The sequence below is a fragment of the Mugil cephalus genome, chromosome 7, assembly GCF_022458985.1.
Source record: "Mugil cephalus isolate CIBA_MC_2020 chromosome 7, CIBA_Mcephalus_1.1, whole genome shotgun sequence".
NCBI classification, from domain to species: Eukaryota; Metazoa; Chordata; class Actinopteri; order Mugiliformes; family Mugilidae; genus Mugil; species Mugil cephalus.
Genome location: NC_061776.1, coordinates 20589893 through 20616449, shown reverse-complemented (window position 1 = coordinate 20616449; position 26557 = coordinate 20589893). Strand labels below are relative to the sequence as shown.

The 26557-nt window shown below is 41.5% G+C and overlaps 3 protein-coding genes and 1 long non-coding RNA gene across 5 annotated transcripts; 2 read left to right on the top strand and 2 right to left on the bottom strand.

Annotated features, from left to right (window-relative positions):
* Window positions 1-773: 773 nt before the first annotated feature.
* Window positions 774-12560, top strand: LOC125011376. 2 transcript variants are annotated; one of them, XR_007113179.1, is made up of 3 exons: window positions 774-1054; window positions 6482-6680; window positions 7053-12560. It is a non-coding gene; the product is annotated as an uncharacterized LOC125011376 (long non-coding RNA). The 2 variants fall into 2 exon arrangements; XR_007113178.1 differs by having other exon boundaries at window positions 6482-6757.
* Window positions 12561-12669: 109 nt separating this feature from the next.
* cldn1 (claudin 1) lies at window positions 12670-15322 on the bottom strand. The gene is made up of 4 exons (XM_047590568.1): window positions 14976-15322; window positions 13633-13797; window positions 13409-13493; window positions 12670-13174 (listed from the first exon to the last, which is right to left on the bottom strand). Exons 1-4 carry the CDS (start codon window positions 15196-15198, stop codon window positions 13015-13017), a joined length of 633 nt encoding a protein of 210 aa, XP_047446524.1. The 5' UTR covers window positions 15199-15322; the 3' UTR covers window positions 12670-13014.
* Window positions 15323-15424: 102 nt separating this feature from the next.
* Window positions 15425-17952, top strand: zgc:153913 (carboxypeptidase N subunit 2). Its single transcript, XM_047590567.1, has 2 exons — window positions 15425-15916; window positions 16055-17952. Exon 2 carries the CDS (start codon window positions 16058-16060, stop codon window positions 17621-17623), a length of 1566 nt encoding a protein of 521 aa, XP_047446523.1. The 5' UTR covers window positions 15425-15916; window positions 16055-16057; the 3' UTR covers window positions 17624-17952.
* A 6369-nt stretch (window positions 17953-24321) lies between these two features.
* On the bottom strand, window positions 24322-26557 carry LOC125010872 (transcription factor HES-1-like). The gene is made up of 4 exons (XM_047589765.1): window positions 25783-26557; window positions 25588-25683; window positions 25376-25463; window positions 24322-25069 (listed from the first exon to the last, which is right to left on the bottom strand). Exons 1-4 carry the CDS (start codon window positions 25888-25890, stop codon window positions 24618-24620), a joined length of 744 nt encoding a protein of 247 aa, XP_047445721.1. The 5' UTR covers window positions 25891-26557; the 3' UTR covers window positions 24322-24617.

The following is a 26557-nucleotide window of genomic DNA, read 5'->3' as shown; positions in this document are numbered from 1 at the left end:
CACTTTAGTCAACAAACCTTAATCCTGCATTAATTCACTGTTTGGCAACTAGGGGCAGCTTGTGCGCTCAAAACCGACACATGGTCCATGCGTTATAGCAAACATCGTCATGACACGTCTGGTAGAGAAGGAGCAACATTGCAACTCGTATACAGACATGTGTCTGGCAGCGTCATCGAAGTAAGTCCAATATTTACTCTCTTCTTTTCTCTGTTTTCGGTCTTCACCAGTTCCTGAGGAAACTTATCTGTGTCTCTAACTGACTGTGGCTTGGTGGTTGGCAGGTAGAGCTGCCAATGAGTTTATCAGAGCGATCAGAAAACCCTGCAGTTCAGTCTGAGTGAAGCTGTCGTCAAGAAAACCAAAACCAGGAGCTAAAAAAGGCTAAAGGCTCTAAAGTGCTGAGGTGGACGACTGAGTTGGACGAGAAATTTGCATACTCCTCAGTATGAACACCTCCTTTCACGTCATGCCACATTATATGTAGCACTGTTAATGACAGAAGTGGCAGATTATAAAACACTCCTTTATTTTCTAATATGTGGGAAAACTCAAATCAACCTCTGGTTCTATCGCCACAGATGAAATCCTTCATGAAAAGTTACTGAGGTGAAATAGATGTAAGAGGACCTGTGGGCGGATGGTGTTTACGGCGACACAGCCAAGTCTCGCTGACACCATCACATCTCAACAGGCTTGCAGATTTTTATTTATCGCCCCTCAAAGTGGGTCGTTGGCGTTGTAGTCCCCAACGGTGGAGGGTATTACTTTACGCGAGTTCCATCCCCAACCTGTCAGTGTGTGCAGTCTCTTAACATGATATCTCCACCAGCTCTGCATAACCAGCACGACAGCCCTCCAGCGCAGCGAGCACTCTGATTTTCCATGGACGGATGAATCACTCTCGAATGAACACTTAGTGACCCGTGGATTGAAGGCCAAGATTAGCCTTAGCAACCGAGGCTCTCTGGGGTCCGTAATCGATGTCGAGGGCTGAATGTCATGCTGTTTACCTGAGCTCTCTCCCCTGGTCATCTGCTCCAAGTCACAGCGGGTAAGCACATTCGGAGGCTCAGACAAGCTCACAACTGAACCCTGGAGTAATAATTCTACATTTTGTGGAAATGGGAAAATATGTTTGCTTGCTTTCTTTATCGCATTCAACAAAGACACCGATTCTTGTTTCTTTTTCTGATAAATACAGATCATATTTCATTTGGAATTATGTTATTTCATCTCTGATTTATTACATTTGTTTTGTGATTTGCGCTGATTTGAGGAATTTCATGTGTTGGGAAAGCTTAAGAAAAAGATTTGAAAATGAATCAAAGTTGTGACTGACTCATCCACCTTTCAGCAAAAAGCCATCGTTGAGATATACGGCACGTACTGAACGACTTTCTGACAATTACACGGTGTGGGGGAGTCAAATCGACTCCAGAAACCGTTTGGCTAATTTCATACTGAGATGGCAACATGTGTACTCACAGCTTCCTGTTGTCATTTTCCTGTACTCTTCTCCTTGTCCTCTGAGTGACACTCACATGTTCTTTGTAAATTGAATCAGATGGGAACACTGTGTACAAACACTGTCAGCTAGAACCCAGGTGGTGGGAGCTTCCCATGACTACTTTAGAAGAGCTACTTAGTAAGAATTACACAAAGTAATAAAACACAATCAAATGCTGAAATGTGCTGCACACACAGAAAATATAAACGACTGCGGAAATGTTGAAAGTAGCACAGACGACAGACAAAAAAAAGGTGTTTCAAAACAGCTGCTTCCAAGGGGAAACTGGAAAGTGGTGGCTGTGCATGGACACAGCTGCTTTTTGCCATGGTTTGTGGCTCCGGAAGCTGATGAAATCAATATCCATCTTGTGGTTGAAGAAAATGAGCTAAAATATTTTTTGCATTTGTTAGAGCAGTTTAGTGGGAATGATTGACTTTCTATTATACAATGTGTTCTTTTTTTTGTTGTTGTTGTATTTTCTTTCTTTAGTTTGTTCAGCTAGCAAATGACCTTGCATTTGCTTTAATGAAATTCTTGCAGTTGGTTACTGCTTGAGATGGAACAAACTGAATATATTCACCATCTTCAAATGCAGTGGTATGATTGAGTGAATGCATTCAGTCCAACTTTAAAGACAGTATCTTCTCCAGAACTATTTTCATGCTTATAAAGTTGTTGTTCATTGTTTTGTGTTGGGTAACCATCACCATTTCGTCATAATTCAAGCCAGAAACACATCAGCAGCAGAGTAAAAAACGAGCAAATGGTTGGAGCATCCGTTAAAACCACACGACACCAGTGGTGAAAGCCCATTTCTTTATTGGACTTAATTCATTAAATTCAAGCTCAATTGAGACAAAGGATTCCTTCACATCAGTGGTTGTTATATAATACACTGACGGTGACAGTTCTTCATACTTTTTCTGTCAGCTGATAGGGTGTTCACTGTTTCAGATATATTAAACTGATTTCTCCAGAGTCTGTGCGAGCCGGTCTGTTTGGTGCATCCCTCTTCCGCCCCATTCACCTCCAGCCCGCTGCCATTCCACTGATCTCACGAGAAGTTGTGAATGAGCTCCTCGGATGAATAACGAAGGACAAAGAATAATATTCTGAGCGCATCTAGGTAAATTTTTGGGAAAAGGCGCACAGTAAAATTCCATTCTGAGTGGAAGGAAGTGTATTCTTTAACGACTTTATAAGCAGTAATCGAATAACGTAATTTCCGTTTGCACTGATGCCAGGTACAAGATGAGCAGGAGACCTAATGAGCTAAATTGAATTTCAGATGATGGTACAGAAATAAAATTCAAATTTGATTATGACCAAGTCTAGGACAACTGCAAATAATGTTTTAGTAGTAGCCAGTTTGAGCGAAGAAAAGAAAAGAGAAGCTAATGAAAACAATAGCGCGGCAGTGTAACTTTCCATGACCGCATATTTCATTATTGGTACAATTAGTTGAGTCACGCCTTCGTACAGGTGTGTGCTTGCCAAAACGGGTTACAGTTAGGGTGCAACATTTGGGATTAATGTGCAAATGTGAAATTGAACTAATTAATTAAACTAGACAGTCTTCCTGAACATTTAGTTTGGCATAAACATTGTTAGGCATAATATTTAAAAATCTTCTCTGAGGACATGGGGGCTCCATGTTTTATCACCATGAATGAGACCATTCTGCAAAAGGGGCACTTGAAGAATATTTTGCTGCTAATTAGGGTACTTTCCTTATATGTTGTCCTCAGATTCGGTTCACACACAAAACATATTGATTACTGAGCAGAATGACAAATTCATTCATTCATTCATTCATTCATTCATTCAAAATGCTAAAATAGAAAGAGACATTTTGGGGCTGTAAGAGTGGGTTCTTCTAACGGAGCCAATTTTTTGAAAAGAGACGGACTTCCCCTCACTAGTCAGTAAAACTTAGAAACCAAAGTTCACCAGCTGCCTTATCTTAAACAAGACCTCTGTTTCAACTCAAAAAGATCATTTATACCTACTGATTCCTTGTTTCAATTTGACACTATGAAATAAAACCGATTAGGTTACTTATCCTGGCTACTAATGGAAAGTTTTAAAGTTTACCTAAACTTCAGACAGATTTAACTCACATCGCATTGTTTGTTCAAGTACTTTGTTGAACATATACTGACAAAAAGTACAAATGTCAGTATTGGCATTTAAAAACGATTGCCCCACCTAATGCTGTTTAGGCCATTTTGAGAAGAGCACAATAAAATTTGATCCACCAAGAAGAGTCACTCAGCAATGCTTTCTCGGTAGGAGAACAGGTTCTAAAATCCACCCATCCACTACGCTTATGATGTCAATATTTTTGCTGATGGAAATATCATGGTTTAATCCTCTTTTAAAAAGCCACTCCAAACAACAAAGATATGAGTTAAATGAACATTGACCACACAGACAAAACCCACATTAGGTCCCGTCAATGGATTATTTTAAAGTTTAATTTTGGAAAACTTATTATAAAACTGAGTTCAGTATCAAAATATTGTCATGACTACTGGAGTTGAAGACAAGAAAAATGTTCACATAACTTATAGGGCCTCTAATGTTTTACAGTGCTTTCCTATTCCTAAGTTTATGGCTATTGTATCACTTTAAATAACATTGATGTGCAACTTTGCCAAAATAACCTCACATGACTGGGGTCTATTAACAACAGATGCTCACATGTAATTATGGGATGTTGTACAGATTAATCCGGTGGTGTTCTGTTTTTTTTTTTTTTTTTTATCAAGTAGTGGTTCTCCACTGACTCAGGGAAATGTGAGTCTCTGGCCATGTTGTTAAGGTCAGGATGTTATAGGCTTCCAATTTTACATAAAGCAGATCGATTCTTTTACACTATCTAACACTACACCGCCACATGTTATTGCTGCATTTGGAACCACAGATCAATGGCAATGCCAATGAAATTCAAAAATTCAACCTTAGAGTGTTATTATAGAGGGTATGCATGTGACGTCACAGCGAAGCGAAATCTCCATGGTAACAGCCACTGAGCAAAAAGTGACAGAGGAACATGGAGATTAGCAGCATTAGTTTGAATCATAGGCTTTAAAAAAAATTTGTTTGTTTTTTGTTCTGTTTTTTCAAAAAAAACAACAGAGTGTACCAACAGATTTGAAAAGCAGTCAGAATTTTTACAGATATCTCCGACTACCAAACAAAACAGAAATAAACGGATCGCTGCACCAGAAGAAACAGCTGGAATCCAGGCACAGAAAGCTGGTGTTGTGGTTCACACTTTATGTCAGGTAATATTAATTTATGCTGTATTTTTGATGAAGACATACCTTAAGTTATTTCAATATGAAGTTACGTTCAGTGCTGTCAGATAAGTTTGTCCATGTTGTTGTTTTAGCGTAGTTACGGCCGAGAGTAACCCACGCTATAGTATAATATGGCAAACATTACTTCTCATTAAAGCTCTTAGCGTTAGCATCTTAGCTACATTTACCATAACTGAATTGACCTAAAACTGAGACTAATCCACTTTCCCAAAACCATAGTAGTTCGTATGGATCACTGTCGAGTCCAGTTGTCCTTTATTTGATCTGATGATCCATGTTTTTCCCAGTCCGGCTGTATTTACTGATACATTTCACCGTGGTTTTGCCACTCGAGGGGGCGTGGGGCCAGTGACGTCAATACCCTCTGTAGGGCATAATAATAATGTCACAGATTTCTTTTTAATTTTGTGACATTTTTCAAAATGTTTAATTTTCACATAGAAAATCAAGCTCAGTGAAGTTAGCTCAACTTGGTTCCTTGCCCTTAAGTGGCAAATAAATAAATAAATAAAAAATCTACATGTATTTAGACCATTAGAACATAACGTTCAGACTGATACACATGTTACATGCTTCATGCTTTCGGAAACGCAGCCTACATTTTCATTTCCATACAGAGCATCAGACATTAGAACTGAATGAGACAATACTTTTCCGTCTCATAAAGTTGTTGCATTGTGTCCCTTTTATATGTTTGTTTTCTCCATCCTTGTATTTAAGAGCCCCAGAACAAGTGCTGACACTTGAGTCTCAAGTTCTGGGTCCCTATTATTATTGCTATATAAATAAAATCATTCTCAAGTAACATTCAGAGCACATAAATTAGATTCAGCGTATTTGCCACTATGCAGCAGTTGATATAATATTAAACTTTTTTTTTTTTTTAGCTACAGCAGATTTTAGGAGAAAGTACAACAGTTGGAGCAGTGTGTGTGTGTGTGTGTGTGTGAGAGTGTGTGTGTGTGTGCGTGCGCGTGTGTGAACAGAGACATTTCTGACTTTCCATGTCTCATGATCAGAACCATGTGTCTGCCACGTGGAGAGTTCACTGTATTTTAGGCTCAAGTGAAAACATTTCTTTGGTCATCTGAGTACGAAAGTGAATAGGGCGAATGAGGCTTATCCCTTACCAAGTAAAATGTTTAGGAAATCTCACGCGATGACGTCAGATTGCAGAGTTTGCATTGAAAGGAGACAGTGAAAAATGCTCACACAAAATGACAGCTGAAAGCCAGGACGAGTGAAAGACTGATAAAAGATTACAAGGCAAAGAATAATTAGAGATTAAGAGCAGGGTCTGCTTATTCAACCCAGGGTCACATGTGGAAAACTTTAATCATTTCAGTTAATCTTTTTTTGTTATTATTTGATATTTAAAGGTGAAATCCCAAAGTGCTCCAAAAATCTTCCACAAACATCATGTTTATGATAGTACTGGGTTTAACTTCAGAATAATTTTTCGAGCTGAAGAGAAATGGCGTCTTTTCTTTTTAGGTAGAAAAACACAGCAGTTTAGACCATACAAAAAAAAAAAAAAAAACTAAATATATAAAAGAAATATTAAACCTACTACCCAATACCACTGAACATGTGAACAAAATATCACTCCAGTAAGTCACTGGCTAACCTCATGTCTCTACAGGTCGGGTGTGGTATAACTGTGGAATGCATAGGTGCAGTGTTTTGAAATCAGCTGGCACCTTCACACGTTGGGAGCCACACAGCGACACCTGGCAGCGTCTCCGTTTCTCTGTTGAAATCACTTACTCCGCTGTTTCGCCCAAGCTGTTCTGGATATTTGGGAGGCTCCTGCCAAGGATCCGCACTCTACATCTGCCAGAGTGAGAGAAGGGTTTGGAAACACTTGTAAAAGATGAGGCATTTTTCTAAATGCTTTATATTGGAATTAAGAGTTGAGGTATGTATGGTCAACACCTGGTTGGCCGAGAAGTGGACATTTTTTTTTTTAAGTTGAAAATGGAACTTATAAAGCCATAACAGTGGAACTGCAGGCTTAGAGGGAGTTGTACATCGTATTTACAGCTCAAAGACAGGTTTAAAAGAGCAGTAGAGAGGAATGCAGCTGGGATGTGGAGTATTTATTCATGTTGAAGCCTTTTGGTTTTACAGAGGGTTTAGTTTTTCTAATACTGATCACATCTGCATGTTGCATTTGTCATTCTGTGGCATCACTCATCTTCTTTATTCCTTAGGAAACGCTGTCTCACGTGTCACTTGATAATATTCCCCTCCCGGCGTCCGTGTGGTGCAGAGGATGAAGAAATTAATGTTAATGTTTAATCCTTGAAGAGGAGACCCTGTTCCCATGGAGACGCTCGTTTGCCGCGCGCAGAACACAATCCAGGTGTTGGTGGGGGTCAGCAGCTCCTGAATTAGTGATAGTGAACAGCGAGCCGTACTGCTAGTCACAAGCAGCGAGCCGCAAAGAGAGTTAATTAAGTCGATATGACACACTCGAGCACATGTTCAGCAGTTTGCACATGCACGCACACATCTACATCTACTGAAGTGTGGCTGCAACCGCACATTAAAGATTTAGACTTCCTGGCAAGTTGAATGAAAAATCTCCAAGTCAAGCTGAGCTCATTAGTTAAGCTTCAAGGATCATCTGGCCTGCAAATGAGTTTATTTTTGTCCCTGTGTGCAGTCTGCGTGAGTGAGTGGGTGTGCGTCCATCTTTTCAATTACTTTCATTGTTCAGAGGTGCCAAATCAGTAACTCATGTCCCTTCTGCACTGGGCCGCCGCCGAGGACTCATACTTAACAGATAAATGTTCTTAAGTACACTAATTATCCTAACACGGGCGTCAGCGGGCAGGTTGTTTTTCCTTTCTGTCTGCTGTGCCCGGCAGTGGGACCCCTGAAGTTGAGCCCCGTGAATTACATCAGACAGAGGTAAATGTATGAAAGCACATAACTGTCGTCAATACCGTGATGAATTTAATATTATACATGTCAATAAAATCAGTCAGCACAAAGTCACATATGGGTTCAATAAACTAACTACATCCAATGCAACAAACATTACAAAACTGCAAAACAATAATTGTGTTGTCTGTAGTTAGATTTTGTTTTGATGTGCAGAATGCATTTGTTACATAAATTCTTTTATCGAGAATGACACAGTGACTGGAGTCACGTTTGAACGTTTTACTTGCAGCAAGGACTTCATGCATGCCCTCCAGCAGCTACACAATCAGCCGACCATAGTGAGGTCCTCCTGTCCTAGATACGTAGAGACAGCCTTGACAGAGAGACGTCAGCCACTCATAACACAGGAGGTGTATGCAGACTGCTTCTGTGCCTTGTCTGCGGGGCCTTTACCAGAGTTGTGGTGAAGTGGATGAGACAGTTTAACCTCCGTATTTTTTCTGCAGCATTCAGCTCTGATGATCCGACCCTCGTTGCCCCGGCTCTTCAGATCTTTAAGTTACGGGCAGGCGGCACATGTAGTGGCGCTGCGAGTCAGCGAGCGCAGAGTGGATTAACAGATCAGGTTATTTTGATCTTTTGATGAGGTACAGCTTCTATTCGAAGATCTCTGCACAGGGTTAAGATGTTTCGCTGACACCACATCGACAGGTTGAAGTCAGGTGAAGGAGCACCTCTGCTATTAGGCTACACGAAAAAAATAAACACATGGAGTTAATAAGCGTAGGCAACGGTTTCAGATCACACACACACACACACATACATATATATGTATGTATAACACAGCTGGGTCACTGGTACTAAGGTTACTGTATATAATTTCATAATTTTATCATTTTATTATTTTATCATTTTCAACACTTCACTGCTGGCTGCTGATTTTAATGTCATGATACGGTGAGTACTTTCAAGGTTACCAATGTAGAACAGAAACTACAAGCAAAATGCTTCAACAGCAAACAACCATGCAGGTACTTGCTTAGCTTGTTTAAGCGCACAAATGCTGATTTTATTTTTGGTATCAGTACAAAGCTCTTCACACTGTTTAGTTAAAGGTAGCACGCTCATTGTATTTTAGGAGAACTGTACTTAGATTCGCTGATGCTCTCCCTCATCACTCACGTATGGACATTAAAGGCAGAGATAGGTGCATCAGTTGGAAGCAATGGAAGAAAACAACAACGCAATACATGTCTGGGAAGGCATTATATGTCACGTGTTCCAGAAAATTTACAAAAAAACATTTAGTGAACTTCCAACGTTTCACTTTACAGCAAAAATTCCCATTTAATGAGCCTGCACAGCACAACATTCACTCACCAGTTCATAAGTTACACTTTATGAATATGGATGCATTCTAATACGACAGCCCTGAACTAACTAACTATCTTGATGACAGCTATGGTTTTCAGGATTTGTAGCTGTAACAACATGTGTTTCTTATATTCAGACGACACCATTTCAGGGGTTTAAAGTGGGTAGGTAGTGGGCTAGGCTAAATAAAAGAAAGCTTTAATTCAATACACTTTAACAGCACCACAAACTACATCCTCCAACACGATCATCCCGTCGAACCAGAAAAGTGGTAAACGACCGCAAAGGAGAAGTCAGCGCAGGGCAGTTACATTGGAGTGAATTTTCTCTGAACTGTTTTAATTAGTGTACCTAATGAACTGGCAGGTGATCTCTTTTGGTGTACTTAAATTATAATAACGTTCTCATACCCTATCAGAAAGCATAGACGTAAATTATAATAACCTGACACAATCATTAAAAATCTAACAAACATCTCTGATTAAGAGCCGATTTGTGAACAGACAGTGGAGAAAGGTCGACAAATTAATCTTTATCTTTCCTCTCTCAAGATCACTGGTCATATTCAAGAGGCCGCCAAGAGAAATGAGTTTAACAGCAGTTTAGTTTCCATTTTGTTCCTGTGCTCACTCATTGATTCCTATGTGATGTCTGGCAGCTGCACTCTGCTGATTGCAGCAGTTTGAGTAGGAGTTTGGATCCGCTCCAAATCTAATACTAAGCTAAAGAGGGGGGAAGCCCTCTTCATTAATCTAAATGTTCAGTTGTAATGCAAAAGTCGTTAAAAATATGTTTTATTAGCGGGCGCCCTCATATTTCAGGGGTTATTTGCTGAAACACAGATGAAATGGAAAACTCGAACCTTTGTTTTATTAAAACTTTAAGTGTGTTCTGCACGGAGCAGCTGTCCATATGGTAGCTTTGGCACAATAGGATTGTCTGGAGCTGTTTAGAGATAAACTGCACAGAAGGTCAAACCTCAGTGCATGTTACTGTTCGCTGCTGTTCATTGTTTGTGTAGTCTTTTGACCTTTTTCTCCTTCTTCCACGAGAACCACAAACATTTATATCTAAGAAGCTTTGACTTCCTTCCTCGGGCTACAACAATGCGACAGGAGATTTAGTTTGCTGCAGAAAACAGAAAAGTTAAAGTTTGATCCAGTGATCGACAGCATCATGAAACAAAATGCAATTAAATGCGAAAGAGAAATAGGGGTTAAAGGAGCTTAACAGTATTACAGTGAGTGAGAACAGGAGGTGAGTTCGCCCACTAATTAAGACAACCTCATTATGGAATTATGGTTGTTCGTGAGAGGTGAAGGTGACATGATGCCGTTCCCCCACGTCTGGATGCTTTTAGTACGTCTTCAGCACAGAAAGTCAAACCATGTTGACATTTTCTTATATTGAATTTGTATTCCAGTTTTTAGTCCTGATTTAGATTTTAGTGACTCTTTATTGCTATTTAATCAAATAGTGATTATTTATGGGTCGGAGGTATAATGTGACATAGTCGAGTGAGTTACTTCATGACTTAAACATCTCAGAATAAATTGAATAACTTCTTAATCTCATTACTCATCCTCTTCAAATGTAACCTCTCACAGTGATACTGACTCTGAATGGAGTTTTAAAGTTATGACATTGTAGATAGACTATAAGCTCCTATTTACGCGTTATCTTACTGGTATTTGTCATTATAGATTTACTGGCGGCAGCTGTTGTGAGTAATCCTAAACATGGCCTCTGTTTCCCTCTAGTGGTCACACGCTACATCTCAACCAGCGATCACATGGTTTCTTTTCTGCTCCCTTTTTTTTTTTTTTTTTTTAAATCCAAATCAGGAAGCTGGATTTGCGGTAATTCTGTCTGTTATTGATTAGATTTGTGGTTTTAAAGATTAGGTTATACTTCCTGAAACCGTCTGTCTGCTCATATTAGTGTGAAAAGTTTACGGACCTCTACCCAACTTTTCTAAAAGTCTTTCTAAAAAGGCAAAACAAGGCTCCATTTGGCCAAAAACAACTATCAAAGCATAATTGCCAAGTATGTTTTTTTACAATACTGTTACAATATCAATAAAAATACCAATGTGCTTGCTAAAGATTCTTTTTTTTTTCTTGTTTTCCAAAAACGTCCATATATGTTGTTATGCTAACGATATACTGTCAGGGTTTTCATAGTGTATCTCTTTTAAACCTGGAAGCTCATCATAAGCTTTTAGAAATTTAGAGGGAACCTTACAGCAGGTGCTTGTTGCTTGACTGCACAATGTTCCTCTATAATATCAGTAAGATCTAACCTTATAGAAAGGCTCTTGATGCTTCCCTTTTGGTGGAGCACATGTATTAAATGACTGTATTGAAAAGAAAAGATCCTGATCTGTGATTATATCACCACAACAAAACTGGTTTGATTTGAGATCAATGTAGTTTTGAAGATCAAACGAAACCATTAAACGCTTAATTTTCTCTGTATTTTTTTCACTTTACATTTGTTTAAAGTTTTACCTTTTCAGCGCTCTGTAAACCTTTCAACTGGAATAATTTTAGGAGGAAACATTCCCTGTTGGAACGAATCTGCTTCTCTTTAAATCATGATTCAGACTATATTTTAAATCCATTTTAAACATTTGCATTATATTTAACAATGCTGTCAACGCCTTATTTTTCTCAGTTCCTCTGTTTTTCTTCTTCCATTCTTCTCAACAGACCCAAGAGTTAACAGCTGGTGGCACCCTCCTCTGCAGAATCACTCTGTGGCTGCAGCGTTTTCGAACAGTTCATCTTCCTTGTTTGTTTTATAGTAGGTGAGATCACCACCTCATGTCTCTGAATGGGGTGGTGGGATGGAGGATAAGATTCTCAGTATTTCTGTAGAGGCACACAACCTGATGAGCGTGCAATAGATCTGGGTGGGTATAAATTTTGCAAAACTTTCCATGAAGTCTTAGATATGAGCGCGCTTCTTCTGCGAACAGACATGTTGGGACAGGAGCGGGTGGCTTGAGGTATGCCTGCTATGACCTGCTCCCCACTCTCTAAATGAACATTGTATCCTGAGGCAACATATTTCTGCTGTGGTTACTTCTATGCGTCCTCTGTTCTTTTAAAATCCCTTTTACACTTTTCATTGGTTTTAATAAACTCCTTTAAGTGACAACTTATTCTAAATCTCACCACCTGATGATTCCTATCATTTATCTTTTCAGAAGTTACATGTTTAAAGAAATGTGGGATGTTTGGGGTGGAGCTTTGAACGGAATATTCAAATCCTCGAAGTTGACTTCAAATGAGTTTGTGTGTTTTTTCTCTGCAGCTAGACTCACACAACTGAACTAAGATACTATAGATGCACTATTCATGAACCTGCCGGACGCCTGATTATAATCCCTACCTCAGTTCATTTGCGTTCATCAGTTCACCTGTATGACTTCATCTTACGCGTACAGTCAGCTGTTTCCAGTTCATGTGACTACGGTTTGAAAGGTTTGTTTTTTATTCTCTCATCACACATGAACCTTTCACACATCAAACAAAACATGAGACACTACAAAACCAGCCCTTTCGTGAAAAAGTAACAAGGATTTTATTTTACAAAACACAAAAGGACAGTGGCAGATTCCAATCAAAGCTGAGTAATGAAAATATACAGCACCACATACTTTTTTTTTCAAGAATTTCCTGCAACTTACTGTGGCTGTTGCCTTTAATGTTTTATGGTTGAAATGTGAAGCTTTGTCACCAAGCAAGTCTCTGCTGTAACACCCTGAACTATTTATTTTTTCTGAGTACTGGCTCTTGTATACACCAGTGTTTGTATGCAACGCACACCAGCGGCACCGCCTGCAAATACACACGCTGCAAAACTAAACTATGCCCCGGCAAAGGATGGAGTAAATGACGTAGTCTACACGTAGTCTCTCCCTGGGTGCCCCGTGGAGGACGGCGGGTAGCGGGGGCTTTTCCCTGAGCTCTTGTTGGGACAGTTGCAGCAGAGGAAGCCGCCTCCTATGAGGACGAGGCAAGCAGCTCCCCATCCAAGGTACAGGGCACTTCCAAACTCATACCTGTGACAAGAAATGTACCAGCATTACAAACGAGTAAATGTATATATCAACTATACTACATAGGAGTCTGATTCACAGCACAACATTGTGGCATTACTGGAAATTAACTACAGGAAAACACAAGATTACATTTTAGAATATAACCTACAGATAAAATACCCAGAGCCCGGGCACAAACGATACCTGATGAGATCTGTGGGTTTCAGACTTAATGACAGAGGAGGATGATCTCACCTGGAATTAGTTGGAGTAAAGGGGTTGTAGAAGTCCTGCGCTATCCTGTGGCCGTACCAGGACGTTCCCGCCAGAGAGAGCACACCTGAGAAAGACCACGAGCAGGAAAATGTTGTGTAACTTTACAGGTTTAAACACACAAAACAGACAACAATTATCTCTAAAGGCTGGATGCGGATCAGTGTGTGTGTGTGTGTGTGTGTGTGAATTGAACCGATTCCCACCTGCAATAATGATGACAACTCCTCCGCCCAGAGCCAGTTTGTCTTTCTGTTCTGGTTGTTCTGACATGCAGGTTGTGCACCTCATGCCCACCACTGCCGTCATCATGGCGATAAAGCACAGCAAGATGGAGGCCAGCATCAGCCCCCGGGTGCCCTGAATGTTTGCTGGAGACGCAGAGGTGATATATCAAACTGGTTAAAGCAGTTACGTTCAAGGCCACCGTGGCTTTTTGATTTCGTTAATTTAGTGGATGTTAGTTGTTTGTGTTGTTTGTTGATGGGTGGTTTGACTTACTCTAATTTATATTTTTCATAAAAATGGCAACTATCTGGAACTAAAATGGGTTATTATAATTACAATACTTTTCCAGATGTACAGTAGAAATCAATAAATAAACAATGTATTTCCATGTAACTCTTTCATTGTGCATTTATTTATCCCACTGTAAGTCTCTGTGTTTACAATGGACATGAAACAGGCGTAAATGCAGACAAGATGAGTGACAGCTGAGATATTCCTCCAAGGATTAGTTTGATCCTCTGAAACAATCTTTTGTGGTAAAGGAGAATTTACTGACTGAACGACAACGTTAAGAAGAGTGTGAAGCCCGCTATTATTCCTCTTCCGTCTAAATGAGTTTCTCTTTGATCAGATAGTTGCAGGTATTTGACTAACATGTCTCTGCATGCAAGAGGTCTTATGAGAAGAAAAGGACATTCCCCCAAAAGTCTTGGAGTACAGCCACAGAGCTCAACTCGGCTCTGTTTCATTGAATAAAAAGCAGCTATTCTTGAACAACAGCAAATAGATGTTTTATTTACATTTAGAGTGGACTGTACATTTCTTTTTGTAAAATTTACTTCTACCACGTTCCTATTTTATTTTATTTTATTTTATTTTATTTTATTTTATTTTATTTTATTTTATTTTATGTCCATGTATGTTTTTTCTTTTTTTCTTATCTTGTGACTCTTGGACAAAACTATTTCCATGTAGGAATCAATAAACTGATCTTGAATCTTGAATTGAATCTTGAACGTCTAACATGAAACATTTGATAAATTCACTTTTGGACAATCCAAAAAGTCTTTTGGATATACTGTGACCTGGATGACTGAGAGCCTTCACAGACACGAATTCAATTTAATTTATGAAGTTTTCCCCCTTCATTGGCCCATAATAACCTTTTTACCACACCCTCCTGTTTGTGGAAGAAGCATCTGATTTTGTCCACCATAAAATTAAGGTGCTAATAGCAGTCTGTCCCTGATGGTGTAAGATGATCACTTTTCATTATCTCTGTTAGACTTACAAAATAAAAGCATTGTTAGTGAAACATTACCTGGTAGTTGGAGGAGTGAATCGTACACTTTACACTGAATTTGCCCGGTGCTCTGTGACACACAGCTCTTCCACAGCCCCTCATACATTGCCTGGGCTGTGATGATGTTGTCTCCTGCATAGGATGAAGCTTTCCACTCCACCATAACTGTGCATGCTATCGTCCCAATGAAGCCAATGAAGGCCAGCGTGAAGCCAAGGAGCTGTACTCCAGGGTTGGCCATTGTTTAACTCCAAAAACCTGAAAATGTGTAAAAAGATCTGAGACGTGATGTTCAAAAACTTGCTGGGTATTCTTCCTGGTGGATTTGGGATGTGGCTCTTCCCACAAACTAAGGTGAGTCTACCTGTGAATCCTGAAGGAAAGCCCCTGGAGGACAGGGAGGATCCAGGAATTCCAGCATGTCGGCTGGAGGTCAGGAGGAGCAGGGTGACACCTTGTGGCTGTAAATGTGTCCTGCAATGAATGAAATTGAAGGACACATTTAAAAAAAATATATATATATATAATTATAATATAATAATAATAATAAAATAAATAGCTCTAAAAATATATGTATCAGATTAACCCAGTGTTTTCCATGAAAGCACATTGGATGGATTTGTTTTCTTTGATAAACAGTGACTCAACTCTAAGAGACAATTTCTGAATGTGAAAAAGACAAAAAAATAAATAAATACAAAATAAAATACTTGCGTATATTGTGTATTATCGTGAAATATAAAACTGACATATCCTCTGCCTGTTTATTCACTGAGTGACAGGAAGTTCTACTTATCTCTCTTCATTGGGAGCAAATGAAACCGCTGCAGGATTTGACCATGGAGCAAAGGTTTTGTCTTGCCTAATTCAGGCTTGTTGTCATTTGCACTTTGCGTCAGCTGGTTTGTGGACCCAGGCAGACTTTTATTTCACGGCTAAAGGATCCACATAATACAAAGGTATGTTAGAAAATGTCATGTGTTTAAATTTGAAAAATTGTGTTGTTAGTAAATGTATCCTGTATTTGCCTTTCCAGTTATATACACCTCGGTTTCCTCTGTTGGTTTATACGTGTTTTCTTTATATTTGTACTGTAGATAATGGACAGGAACTTGGGCCTGACTCTCCTCCTGGTGCTGCTTCTGTGTCATAAAGGCAACTCTGAGTCTCTTTGTCCATACAAATGTCAGTGTTTCACTCCGGTACAAGTCTTTTGTGCTGATGAAAGGTTAATGGCTTTACCCAGCAATATGTCCACGCAGGTGGAGGACTTTATTTTAATGATATCATCTGTGTCGTACCTGTTCACTCATACTTTCAAGGAAAGCCCACAGCTCACCAAGCTCGTCTTCCTTAATAATACACTGATAAGTATTCACGCTATGGCATTTGAGAGTCTGACTGAGCTGCAGGAACTGGAGATCAGTGGGAACCCCTCGCTGGAGAACTTATTTCTGGAGACGTTTTCGAAGCAGAGAAAATTGATTAAGCTGTTCCTCAACCACAACGGGTTGAAGACGGTGCCTCCAGGTACGTTTGACTCCTTGACACAGCTACAGACTCTGCAAATGAAGGGCAACATCATCTCCTATCTGCCCACATTTCTTTTCCTGCACCTCCACAAGTTGCGCGTCTTGGACTTGTCTCAAAATAAGCTTACAGGAGTCACAAGGGAGACCTTTTCTGGTCTGTCTGGGCTGGAGATCCTGAAATTGAACAACAACTTCATTAGCAACCTCACATCCGACATGTTCCACAATATGTCTCAGCTGACGGAGCTTCACATGGAGTGGAACAAGATAGCACAACTCAGTGACGATGTCTTCTCTATGTTACCCAGCCTTAAGGTGCTGAACCTCCGTGGAAACCTTCTGACAACGTTCAGCGAAAAGGTGTTTGGGTTCCAACCTTCAAATCTGAGTGAACTTAATTTAAAAGGCAACAGACTGACTCAGTTGTCCTCTCTAAGTAGTCTGACCTCACTTGCCGACATCGACTTGTCCTCTAACCGACTCTCCATGCTTCCTGAAGACATTTTTCTAAACATTACATTCCTCGAGACTATTGATGTTTCTGAAAATCAGCTCACCTCATTACCTGAAAGGATATTTAATGATCTGTTCATCATCAAGTCACTCTACCTCCACAGGAACAACCTGACCAAACTGGACACCCAACTGTTCAGGGATCAGTCTTTCTTACAGCAGCTCTACCTGTCTGAAAACCAGCTGGAAACTCTCCCGCCGGGCCTTTTAGATCCTTTTATATTCCAGCCCACCCTGAGGCTGCACGGAAACCCCTGGAAATGTGACTGCCAGATACGGTACCTGCATGACTGGGTGCTGAGCAGCAGCCGAGACATAGAGATGTTGGACAGGGTGCTCTGCGGGAGCCCTGGCTACCTGAGAAATCACGCGGTTGCCTCCATCGACGAGAACCAGCTGGTGTGTCAGATGTCCAAAGATGAGCATGTGCAGGATCTCAGCACCTGCAGGCTCCAAGCCTCCAACGACACCTTCATCATCAAATGTAAAGTGGACAAATGTTCTCCGCACACAGTGAAGGTGCAGTTTCAGGAGGAGGACGGCAGCATTAAGGAGCACATTGTGAAAAACGAGGTCGATCACTCTCAGTGTACCAGCAACAAGACAACAACCATTCAGTAGTTTTTAAAAGACTTTTTTCTGTGTCACATTATATGTTCAGACTGTTGCAGTCAATACTGTAAACAAACCTCACCAGCTGATAACCAGTATACATAAATGCTGCTCAATGATAACAGGGGTGGATGAACCTTTTTTTTTTTAAAAGAAAAAAAAAGATTCAAAGTTCAACTTGTTATTTTTTAAGATCCTAAAAGGAACAATGAGTAACATGTCAAACATCAGCTAACAACGTAATTTGTCCTCATGCCAGCTGGGGGTCGACAAATGTTTGAATGTGCAGTTTTGGAACGGTTTCACATTAAAAAAAGAAAAAAGTCGGTAAAATGAAAGATTTGCTTCTTTGAATGTTCATATTGAAACACAACAGAAAAGTCCAGGTTCACGATAGTGGGAACGTGTACGCATTGTAAAAGTTCCGTTACAGGTAAACATACGGGTTAAATAAATGTATTTAAACAGAAGCATTTTCAGGAAAATGTAAAAGTACTCATCATGTGGACGAATCTCTCCTTTCTATATAGCACTACAGATAATGGGATCATTATTCTGGGTTTGTTATGACTAATATGATTTTACATATTATATATGTCACAGCAAAAACTGTCCACTGTCTACCTGCCTATAGCCAAACCGTAGATTTGAATGTTAGCTATCAGCCAGTCAGAGTAAACATTGGACTCATATTTATTACAGCAAAGAGTAAAAATATATTTTAATATTTTAAAATATTAGTAGCAGTAAATATACTTGGCTACATGTCACCACAGCCTCCATGACTGTGAGGGTGAACCATCCTGTCATCTGAGGTCTTTAAAAGTTGCTCAAGGCCGAGTTGTCGTCCTCTGATCCCCCCACTGCTCCTGAATGCCGAGAGGGATGATAAAGAGGGAGGGAGGAGGGAAGCTGCGACACAGCAAGGCTCACAGATGGCTACACCTTGAATACAACACCCTAACCCGTGGTTAATAAGGGTCAGATGTCGGGGGGTCAACTGGGTCCTCGTTGCGAGGTGAACGACATCACAATTCACAGGACAAAAAGCAGCGGGAGCGTGGAGGGATGGAGGTAATCCTCACTTGACTAAAACTATGGTTTAACATCTAAAGTGCAGGGATGTTGCTAATGAGCATCAAGACATATGGACGTTGTAAAATGTGTGTATTTATTCATGCAACGTTGAAATGAATAATTTATTACAGTTACAAGAGGAAATGGATAGGATATGCCACTGCCACCAACTTGACATTAGATTTTAATGGAAATTATTAACCGCAACGATAAAGATCCTGTTCTGTTCTGTACAAGATAGTTTCCTCTAAAATAGTGATTTCACGCAATTTTTTACACAAATGATGTACTTTTCAAAGACCACATTTGTCACAGTTACTGGAAATACATTTGAAAGGAGAGTTTTGAAACAAAACTTTTGAATCATTTTTTAAAATTCATCATCAGAATAACTCATGTCAAATTCAGTGTCAGCAAAACTTTCTTAATCTGCATCTGTTTTGTCACAGCTGTTTTTTTAAATCATTTAAATAATTATAAAACCTGTCTTATATCTCTTCATTTACATATTGACAGGCTGGAAAGAGTTCAGAGCAGCTAAGCACAATCTTCTTATGAAATGCTGCAAGAAGAATGAATATGGGAATTATTTTCATCAGGTCAAGAGAAAAACAAATTGAAAAGCAATGGGAGTGTTGCCTTTTTGTAATTCCTCTGCTAGTTTGTTCACATAGTAGCTTTATAATGTGAGAATATGTCACCAAACAATATTAGTTTCTTTCGCCAAAAACAGCACTGATGTGTTGACACTACTACTACTACTAACCTATCACCACTAACGGTTTATCGGAAACTTTCTGATGATTCTGATGTCAAGGGAAGATACAGATGTCAGGGTATAAAAGAAACAGTGAAGCTGCCGTTTTGAAAACCAAAACACTGAGCTATGGTGATGGTAAGTGGCACGATAAATCCCCTCAGGTTTGTCATACCGGTCATATCACATGATCCAATGATCTGGAGATGAAATGAAATTTATGCCGTTCTTTCAAACATATCATGGCTTGTTGGGAAATGTGACATATAATAACTCAAGAGGATATTAGAGTATATTAGATACTACAGCACCAAATCAGGCACCTGTCATCATCCATCACTGCTAGTTACACTCACCCCCCAGCAAACTTACATCATCAGTGTGTGAGTGTTGTCCTGTGAGGCGGGATGAAAAGCCGCCCCTGACCCCCGCCGTCAGAGCTCATCTCTCCGTGGTGCTTAGTGGGCAGTTAGCGCCAGAAACCGTGCTCCACGCAGCATCTCCTCACATGCAAGAGGAAAGGGACAGAGGGGAGGAGACATTATCTGGTGAGACACACAATGTCCGAAACAACACAAAGCACTGGGGGGGTGGGGGTTCCCACAGAGTTTAGACCGGCCAGTGAGGAAAGAGGGGGGGAGGGCAGGGCAGGGTCCTCCGGACAAAGAGTAGGGGTCATCTGAGTCTCTGTGCCTGGGGCAAGAATTCAAGAAGACGCCGTTCCATCCGAAATAATTTCACATCAGGTTGTGTGTGCGTGTTATCACCAATTTCATCATTAAAATACTGTATTCATAAAAAAAACTGAAATGTCTCTCCAGGAAATGTCTCCAGGACACAAATCTACAAATCAAAATGCATTTCATTTTTCCTTTAACCGTCATTCTTATTGTATTTTCTTTCAGCTCCATTCAAATGAGCTCAGTCAATCGTGAAATGATAACCACCACCAGTTGCCATTATGTGCGCAGGTGTCTATTAGGTCGTGTCTCTCAGCCCATGAGAGGGTGACACACACCCTCCATGATACGATGACCCAAACATCTCAGGAACACAAATAGGCTATTTTGCACACTCAAAATGTGAACCATGCTTACAAACAAGGGTCAATGTTTACCCCTCAGTGCACCCAGACTACTAGATGGAGGCTAAATTGGCGTTGCCGACCAAATTAAGAACAGCTGACCTGACGTGGGTGTTAAGTGGCCGAGGAGATGTCATCAGAATGGTAATCTTTAGCATACTGGTACACCGCCCTTTGTCTTTCCCTGTTGGAGGATAACAAGAGGCTATAAGCTCCTTATCATCACATTACAATTATTGAGGATGAATCAGGAACTGTGGACCTCTAGACCTCGCACTTAAATTTTTTTTGTGTCTATCTCCTGGGATGGAGAGGTTTTATTATGCATGCATGCAGTCCTTCATTGTTTATTATTGGTCGTTTCACAGAAGAGTCGCTGAAAAACCAGTTTGCTGCAGCCAAAGAAATAAAACACCCCCCTCACTCCGAACTGCAGAAGCAAAAGTGCTTTGTTTCACAATGTAAAGACGGGGTAAAATGACGCTTATGTCTTTCTTAAATGACGGTTTAATGAAACTAAGAATCACCTGCCATGTAAAGTTTTATGAATGCACAGCATCAAGTCTGTCCCCTGTCAACTTTGATTTGTTATATCCCAAATGTGTGCCATCCATAGTTGTAAGTCTTGATGAGACCATATATTTTGGGCAATTTACAAAAGCAGTGCTGACCATCTTTAATACTGATAGAGACAAACCAAACAACAAAGAAAACTGAAATGTGTGGTCCTGTCTGTGCAAAATGGTATTTAATGCACAGCACTGAGGTCAGCTGATTCATTCATCGCCTGTTTGACTGTATGTCGACGTTATATCCTGAGACACTAATATTATCTTGTCTCTTTACTCACTATTTTCTGCTGATATGCTAACAACAAAGTTAGAGTCAGAGTTTTCAAGACATCACTCACGCTATACACAAGTAGTTGTTCTGCTCCGGGCGCTGTGAAGCCTCTTCCCAGAGCGTAAGCATGGAGAGTGGTCCATTGTTGGGGTGGGTTGGGTCTTGGATGATGTGGACATCCAGTGTTTTCTTGCAGTATGAGAGGAGGTGAGGTGACGAGGATTTTTTTCTGATGTTCTCAATGTTCTGTGCACCGACTTTGTGTCTGAGGCGCAGCAGCTACCAAACCAGACAAGAGGTGCAGTTGGTTGGTATGGTGTCCATAGTACATCTGTAGAAAAAGAAAACGTGATGCCGTGTTGAGGGACCAGGTCAGGCTGTCAGTTACCTGCACCCTGGTGATTCCACAGCTGTGTTATTTATGAAGAGTGGTTCGTGACTGGGCTGGTTTCTACTGAAGCTGACGACAAGTTCAATCAAAACACAAGTACATTATTTTAGACCAGTATCTGTGGAAAGTGATGCATATTTCCTACTATTACTCAGATGATCCCTGAAATGTTTTTTCCAGTGTTACTAAAATCCCATTTGAAGGGACACCTGCAGTGAAAGTGTGTTTTAAAGGTCCTCTTCATGAGCCTTCTGTGGCATATGACCGAGAGAGAAAACAACACCACCCCCTTCTAACACTCAGCACAACATCCCCTTTGAAGATGCGATGACTTGTGATGTACTCTGGTTTAACAGTCACACTATCCTCCCTCTGTGTGGCTGCGAACTAATAAATTTCCCACTTCCAGTGTTATTGTGTCACGCTGATCCTCAAGCCGGCCCGGAAGCTACACTTCCACCACTGTGCCGAGGAGTTGTTTTTCAAAAACAACCAGCTAAATCAAAAAGGGATGAATTGGGGTGACGGGACAAAGAGTATTGTTCATTCACCATTGATATCCAGTGCATAATCTATTCATTAGCCTTGATGTGAACCACCGCTGACTATGCCTCGGCCTCCATCAAGCTCCATAACAACCCTAAGAACAATACTGAGGCGATTCACCCGCAGAGGTGGAGGCGGTGGAGGTTTCCGGTGCGTGTCAGAGGGAGTCAGTCTCCACAAGCAGGGAACCTGTCACTGTTGCTGCTGGGATTGTGAGGGGAGGCCATCAATCATGGAGCAAGGCATAGGGGTGGGTCCTCGCTTGCTTTGTGTTTACCACTTTCTCAGTGTTTGGGAGAATTCTGCAACCAACTGGGGTTCTGGCCAGGGAGGCGCAGCGAGGGGGTGTGTTATCATACCAAAACATGGAGGAAACAGCCAAACACCAGTAAACAGCTGTAATTTCCTCCACTCTAGCCATTATCTGTTCAAGCGGCTCCATCCGAACCCACTACAGGTTCCCCATCACACATATACGGGTGACCCATATATTCTGCCGTCAGCACTTCACAGCTCTCCTTATCTGAAGAGCGCAGCCTCGCCTGAAGAGTTTTCACAAAGCCTTTAAGACCAGGACCTTCGGGAGCGGCCAACAATAAGCCTCCTTTAGCACGGTGAAAGTGACAGCATGGTCCCCCCCCCACACCCAACTCCCAGCCATTAAACCTCTTCCTGGATAAACAAGGGGAAGGCCCTTTATGAAGATGGAGAGGGTCACAAAGAGAGGAGCCATTGAGTCACTGAGGGGCCCATCTTTGTTTTTGTCTTTCCGAGGGTCTTCTCAAAGGATGCTCTGATGGGAGGGGGGACCTCTATTTTTGTCTTTTAGTCCTCTTTACTGCCAGTCTTCTCTCGGCCGTGCCAAAACAGAGATGTAAACTTAATTGACTGTGTCATGTGGAGTTTTAATATCTTTTGGAGTGAAAGAGACACAGCGCTATTGACGTTTGCGTGTAGAAACTGTGAAATAAAAGTGCTTTAGTGCGTGCTTCTTGACACGTTGCCACACAGACACGGTATATACTCATAGTTGGTTCTTAACTATACGTATATCCGTGTCTTAAATTGTTCCGTATCAAACCAGAAAGCAACAAGTGGTCATGGTGAGTTTGCCACTGGAGGTGCCAGTGTTTGATGCTGTCAAAGGGAGGCCCTGTCTTTTGGTGATGGGCTGCCAGGCCTGTTGACGGGCTGTCCAATTCAGGGCAGCATGCTGTTGGAGCCACGTTGTCTTGGGAGTGTGAATGAGGGGCACCTGTGACCTCTGCTCACACTCTGCTTGTGGCCCACTGTGTAAGCACCACGCTCGGGACACACGCTGGGACAGTCGGCCCTTCAACTGTCCGCTAAATGGATTGCGACTGGACCGGCTCTGCAGGGCTGCTTATATCGTGCGCGCACTTACCCAATTTTAAATCATATTTATATTGTGATTTTATTCTCATCACACAAGCACCAATTATCTTGAATTAGCCTCACCCTCTAGCGGGGGTCATTGCGGGGAAGATCCCTCGAAACTTCACAACATGCACATAATCCGTGACAAATCGCAGGTTCTTATCTGGACTAGTCCACATTTAGCCCTGTCAGTAAGTTCAGAATCATGCCCTATCTATTTCAGCATGATTTCCCAGCTGGCAGGAGCTAAAGCGGCGCCGCGCGTGTCTGTAGATCCTAACTTGCCCTCCTCTCTGCACTGGCAGCACGCCTTTTGGGCTCAACATGACCTCTCAGGTTGCTTACTTCTTCAGAGAGGTATTTATTTCCACCCAGAAAACAGATTTCCCTTTCACTGCAAAACGGATGATCAAGTGCAGACAAGGCTCACAGGAGGGGGTCTATATTTAGACGGCTGCTTTACACAAGTCTGAGATGAAGCCAAACTGTAACCCTCAGCGAGTCCACCTGCCACTACACGAAGGAGCACTAGCGCTACTGAAGGAACCTAATTCATCCTGCGAGGAACAACCTCATTTCTGGAGAGGAGAAAAAACAAAGGCACCAGCGTGTCGACTACAAACATCATAAAAACATTTTATTTATCTGAGAAAATACAGTGCTTTTCAAGAGCTGTTGGGCTTTCTAGGCCCGCTGAGGCAAATGAATTGTGCCATATCAAAAAACAGAAAATCACAATAAGCAAAAAAATATCTTTTATAGTGTCCATATAAAAAAAAAAAAAAAAATGTGTTTCAACAACATTCTCACAGGTTCTGAAAGTTATTTACAAAATGTACAAAAATAAGCTTTATTGTGCAATAGTCTTTTTTTTTTCCACCCCTCACAATCTACTCAGCAGCGTTTCCTACCACGGCCTCCACACAGAGTCTGAGGTGACTGCGGGTGCAACAGGCGACGCATGCTGGCTGTTCTGCGCTGTCAGAGGTGCGAGGGCTGCGCTGGGAACAAGAAAAGCGAACTGTCCGTCTGGCGTCGGCACGACCTGGAAGCCGCCGTACAGTTTCATGACCTCGGGGGACGTGTGCAGCGGTGACATGCTCTTGCAAGGCGCCTGTGCGGCGGAAGCGGCTGAAACCTGCGTGCCGTTCTGCCCCGGCCCCAGTCCGCCTAGGTGAGGTCCGTAGAAGCTCACGCCGTTGATCTGGGTCATGCAGGCTGCTAGGTGGCCGAGGAGGCGAGTCCTCACCTCTGGGTTCGCTCCTTCACACGTGGACAGGAAACGTGTGACCTCTCCCACGCACTCACTGAAGCCTGCTCTGTATTTACTCAGGACGGACGGGTCCGTGTTTACAGCAGCTGGAGAAGAAAACAAAAATATGTAAATACACAAATGATGGATGATGAGAGATGTACTAAAGCTATACAACCAGGGTGGCTCAATAGTAATGAACATTTGGCAAATGGCGTGATCTAAATCAACACTGGTTTTGCTCGTTCAGTTCTGGCCTGTGAAATCAATAGGCCTACTTAAGAGCTTATGCACAGCTGTGGATGGGCTATAAATCTAGGGGAATATGGAGAGTGTTTACCATCTAAAGTTACCATCTAAAGAGTTATAGCATGCACATCAGCATGGTCAATCCAGAAAGGGCAGCTACATACCGGTCATCTGAAGTCGCTGCAGGTTCCTGAGATGCTTCACAGTCATCTCCAGGATGTCAGCCTTCTCCAGTTTAGAGTGCCTGGAGCTCTAAACGGAAAAACAAAGACACAATTCAGTTTTCACTTTGCCTATTTATTACAATTACACCAAACATAACTGGTTTATTTCCAGTCCGTGGGGATAAGAGTTATGGATCGGAGCATGTCCTTACATCTTTCTTGAGCGCATCCAGGATGAGGGTCTTCAGCTGACCCAGACTCTCATTAATGCGAGCACGTCTCCTCTTTTCCATGATTGGTTTGGAGGACTGGTTTGGAAAAGAGAGAGAAAAAGGAGATTTTTAATATTACATAGCATTTGGAAAGCTAATTAATTCTAATTACAAAAAAAAAATCTGAGTGCCTACCTTCCTGCTCTCTGTCTGAGTGCGGGGTTTCTCAGGCGTGGAGTCGCCACTTGCCGGGATGGCAGCCACGGACGATGGAGATGTTCTTCCTAAACAGCCCGCTGGCATCTTCCAGATTAAATCAATATTAGAGCCACAGTAAAAAAAATAAAAATAAAAGTACTTTATCAATAACCGAGCAATAGAAAATCCAGCGCAGCGAGTCCCGCCTCTCTCCTGGCAGACCGCAGAGCCGCAGCTTCGCTAATGACAAATGTGAGAAGTGACTCCTGTTACCGCCGCCTGCGCTCTTATTTATAGAGTTCAGGCCTGCACGCGAGCGGCTCGTGTGCGAGTTCCCCGGGTTCCGTTGGTGCGTCCAATGAGCGCGCGGGACGCGGTGCCGGGGAGGCGGCGGGCTCGTGCGACATGGAGCTCCCATTGGCTCCCTGTCAGGATGCTGAGAGCGAGGCTCCCATAGAGCCGTCAGTAGGAAGTTTAAATGTTTGGAAGCAACTCTCCTGCTGTAAATCTGTCTCAAATGTCTGAGGCAAACTGCTTCACTAAAGGCTGCAGCTGTCGTATATTAATGTAACTGAAACAAGTTTTATTTGTTTTAAAGGGAGTATAGTGGGTTAAAGTGTTACTGTGTTACTGTCGCTTGGTTTGATCTTAACGGTGATAGTCCAACTTTTTTTTTTATTAGGATCTATATTAGCTGCAGCTCTGATGAAGCTATTCTTCCTGAGGTACCATAAACATAAAATAACACATTGAAACAGAATAACAACATAAC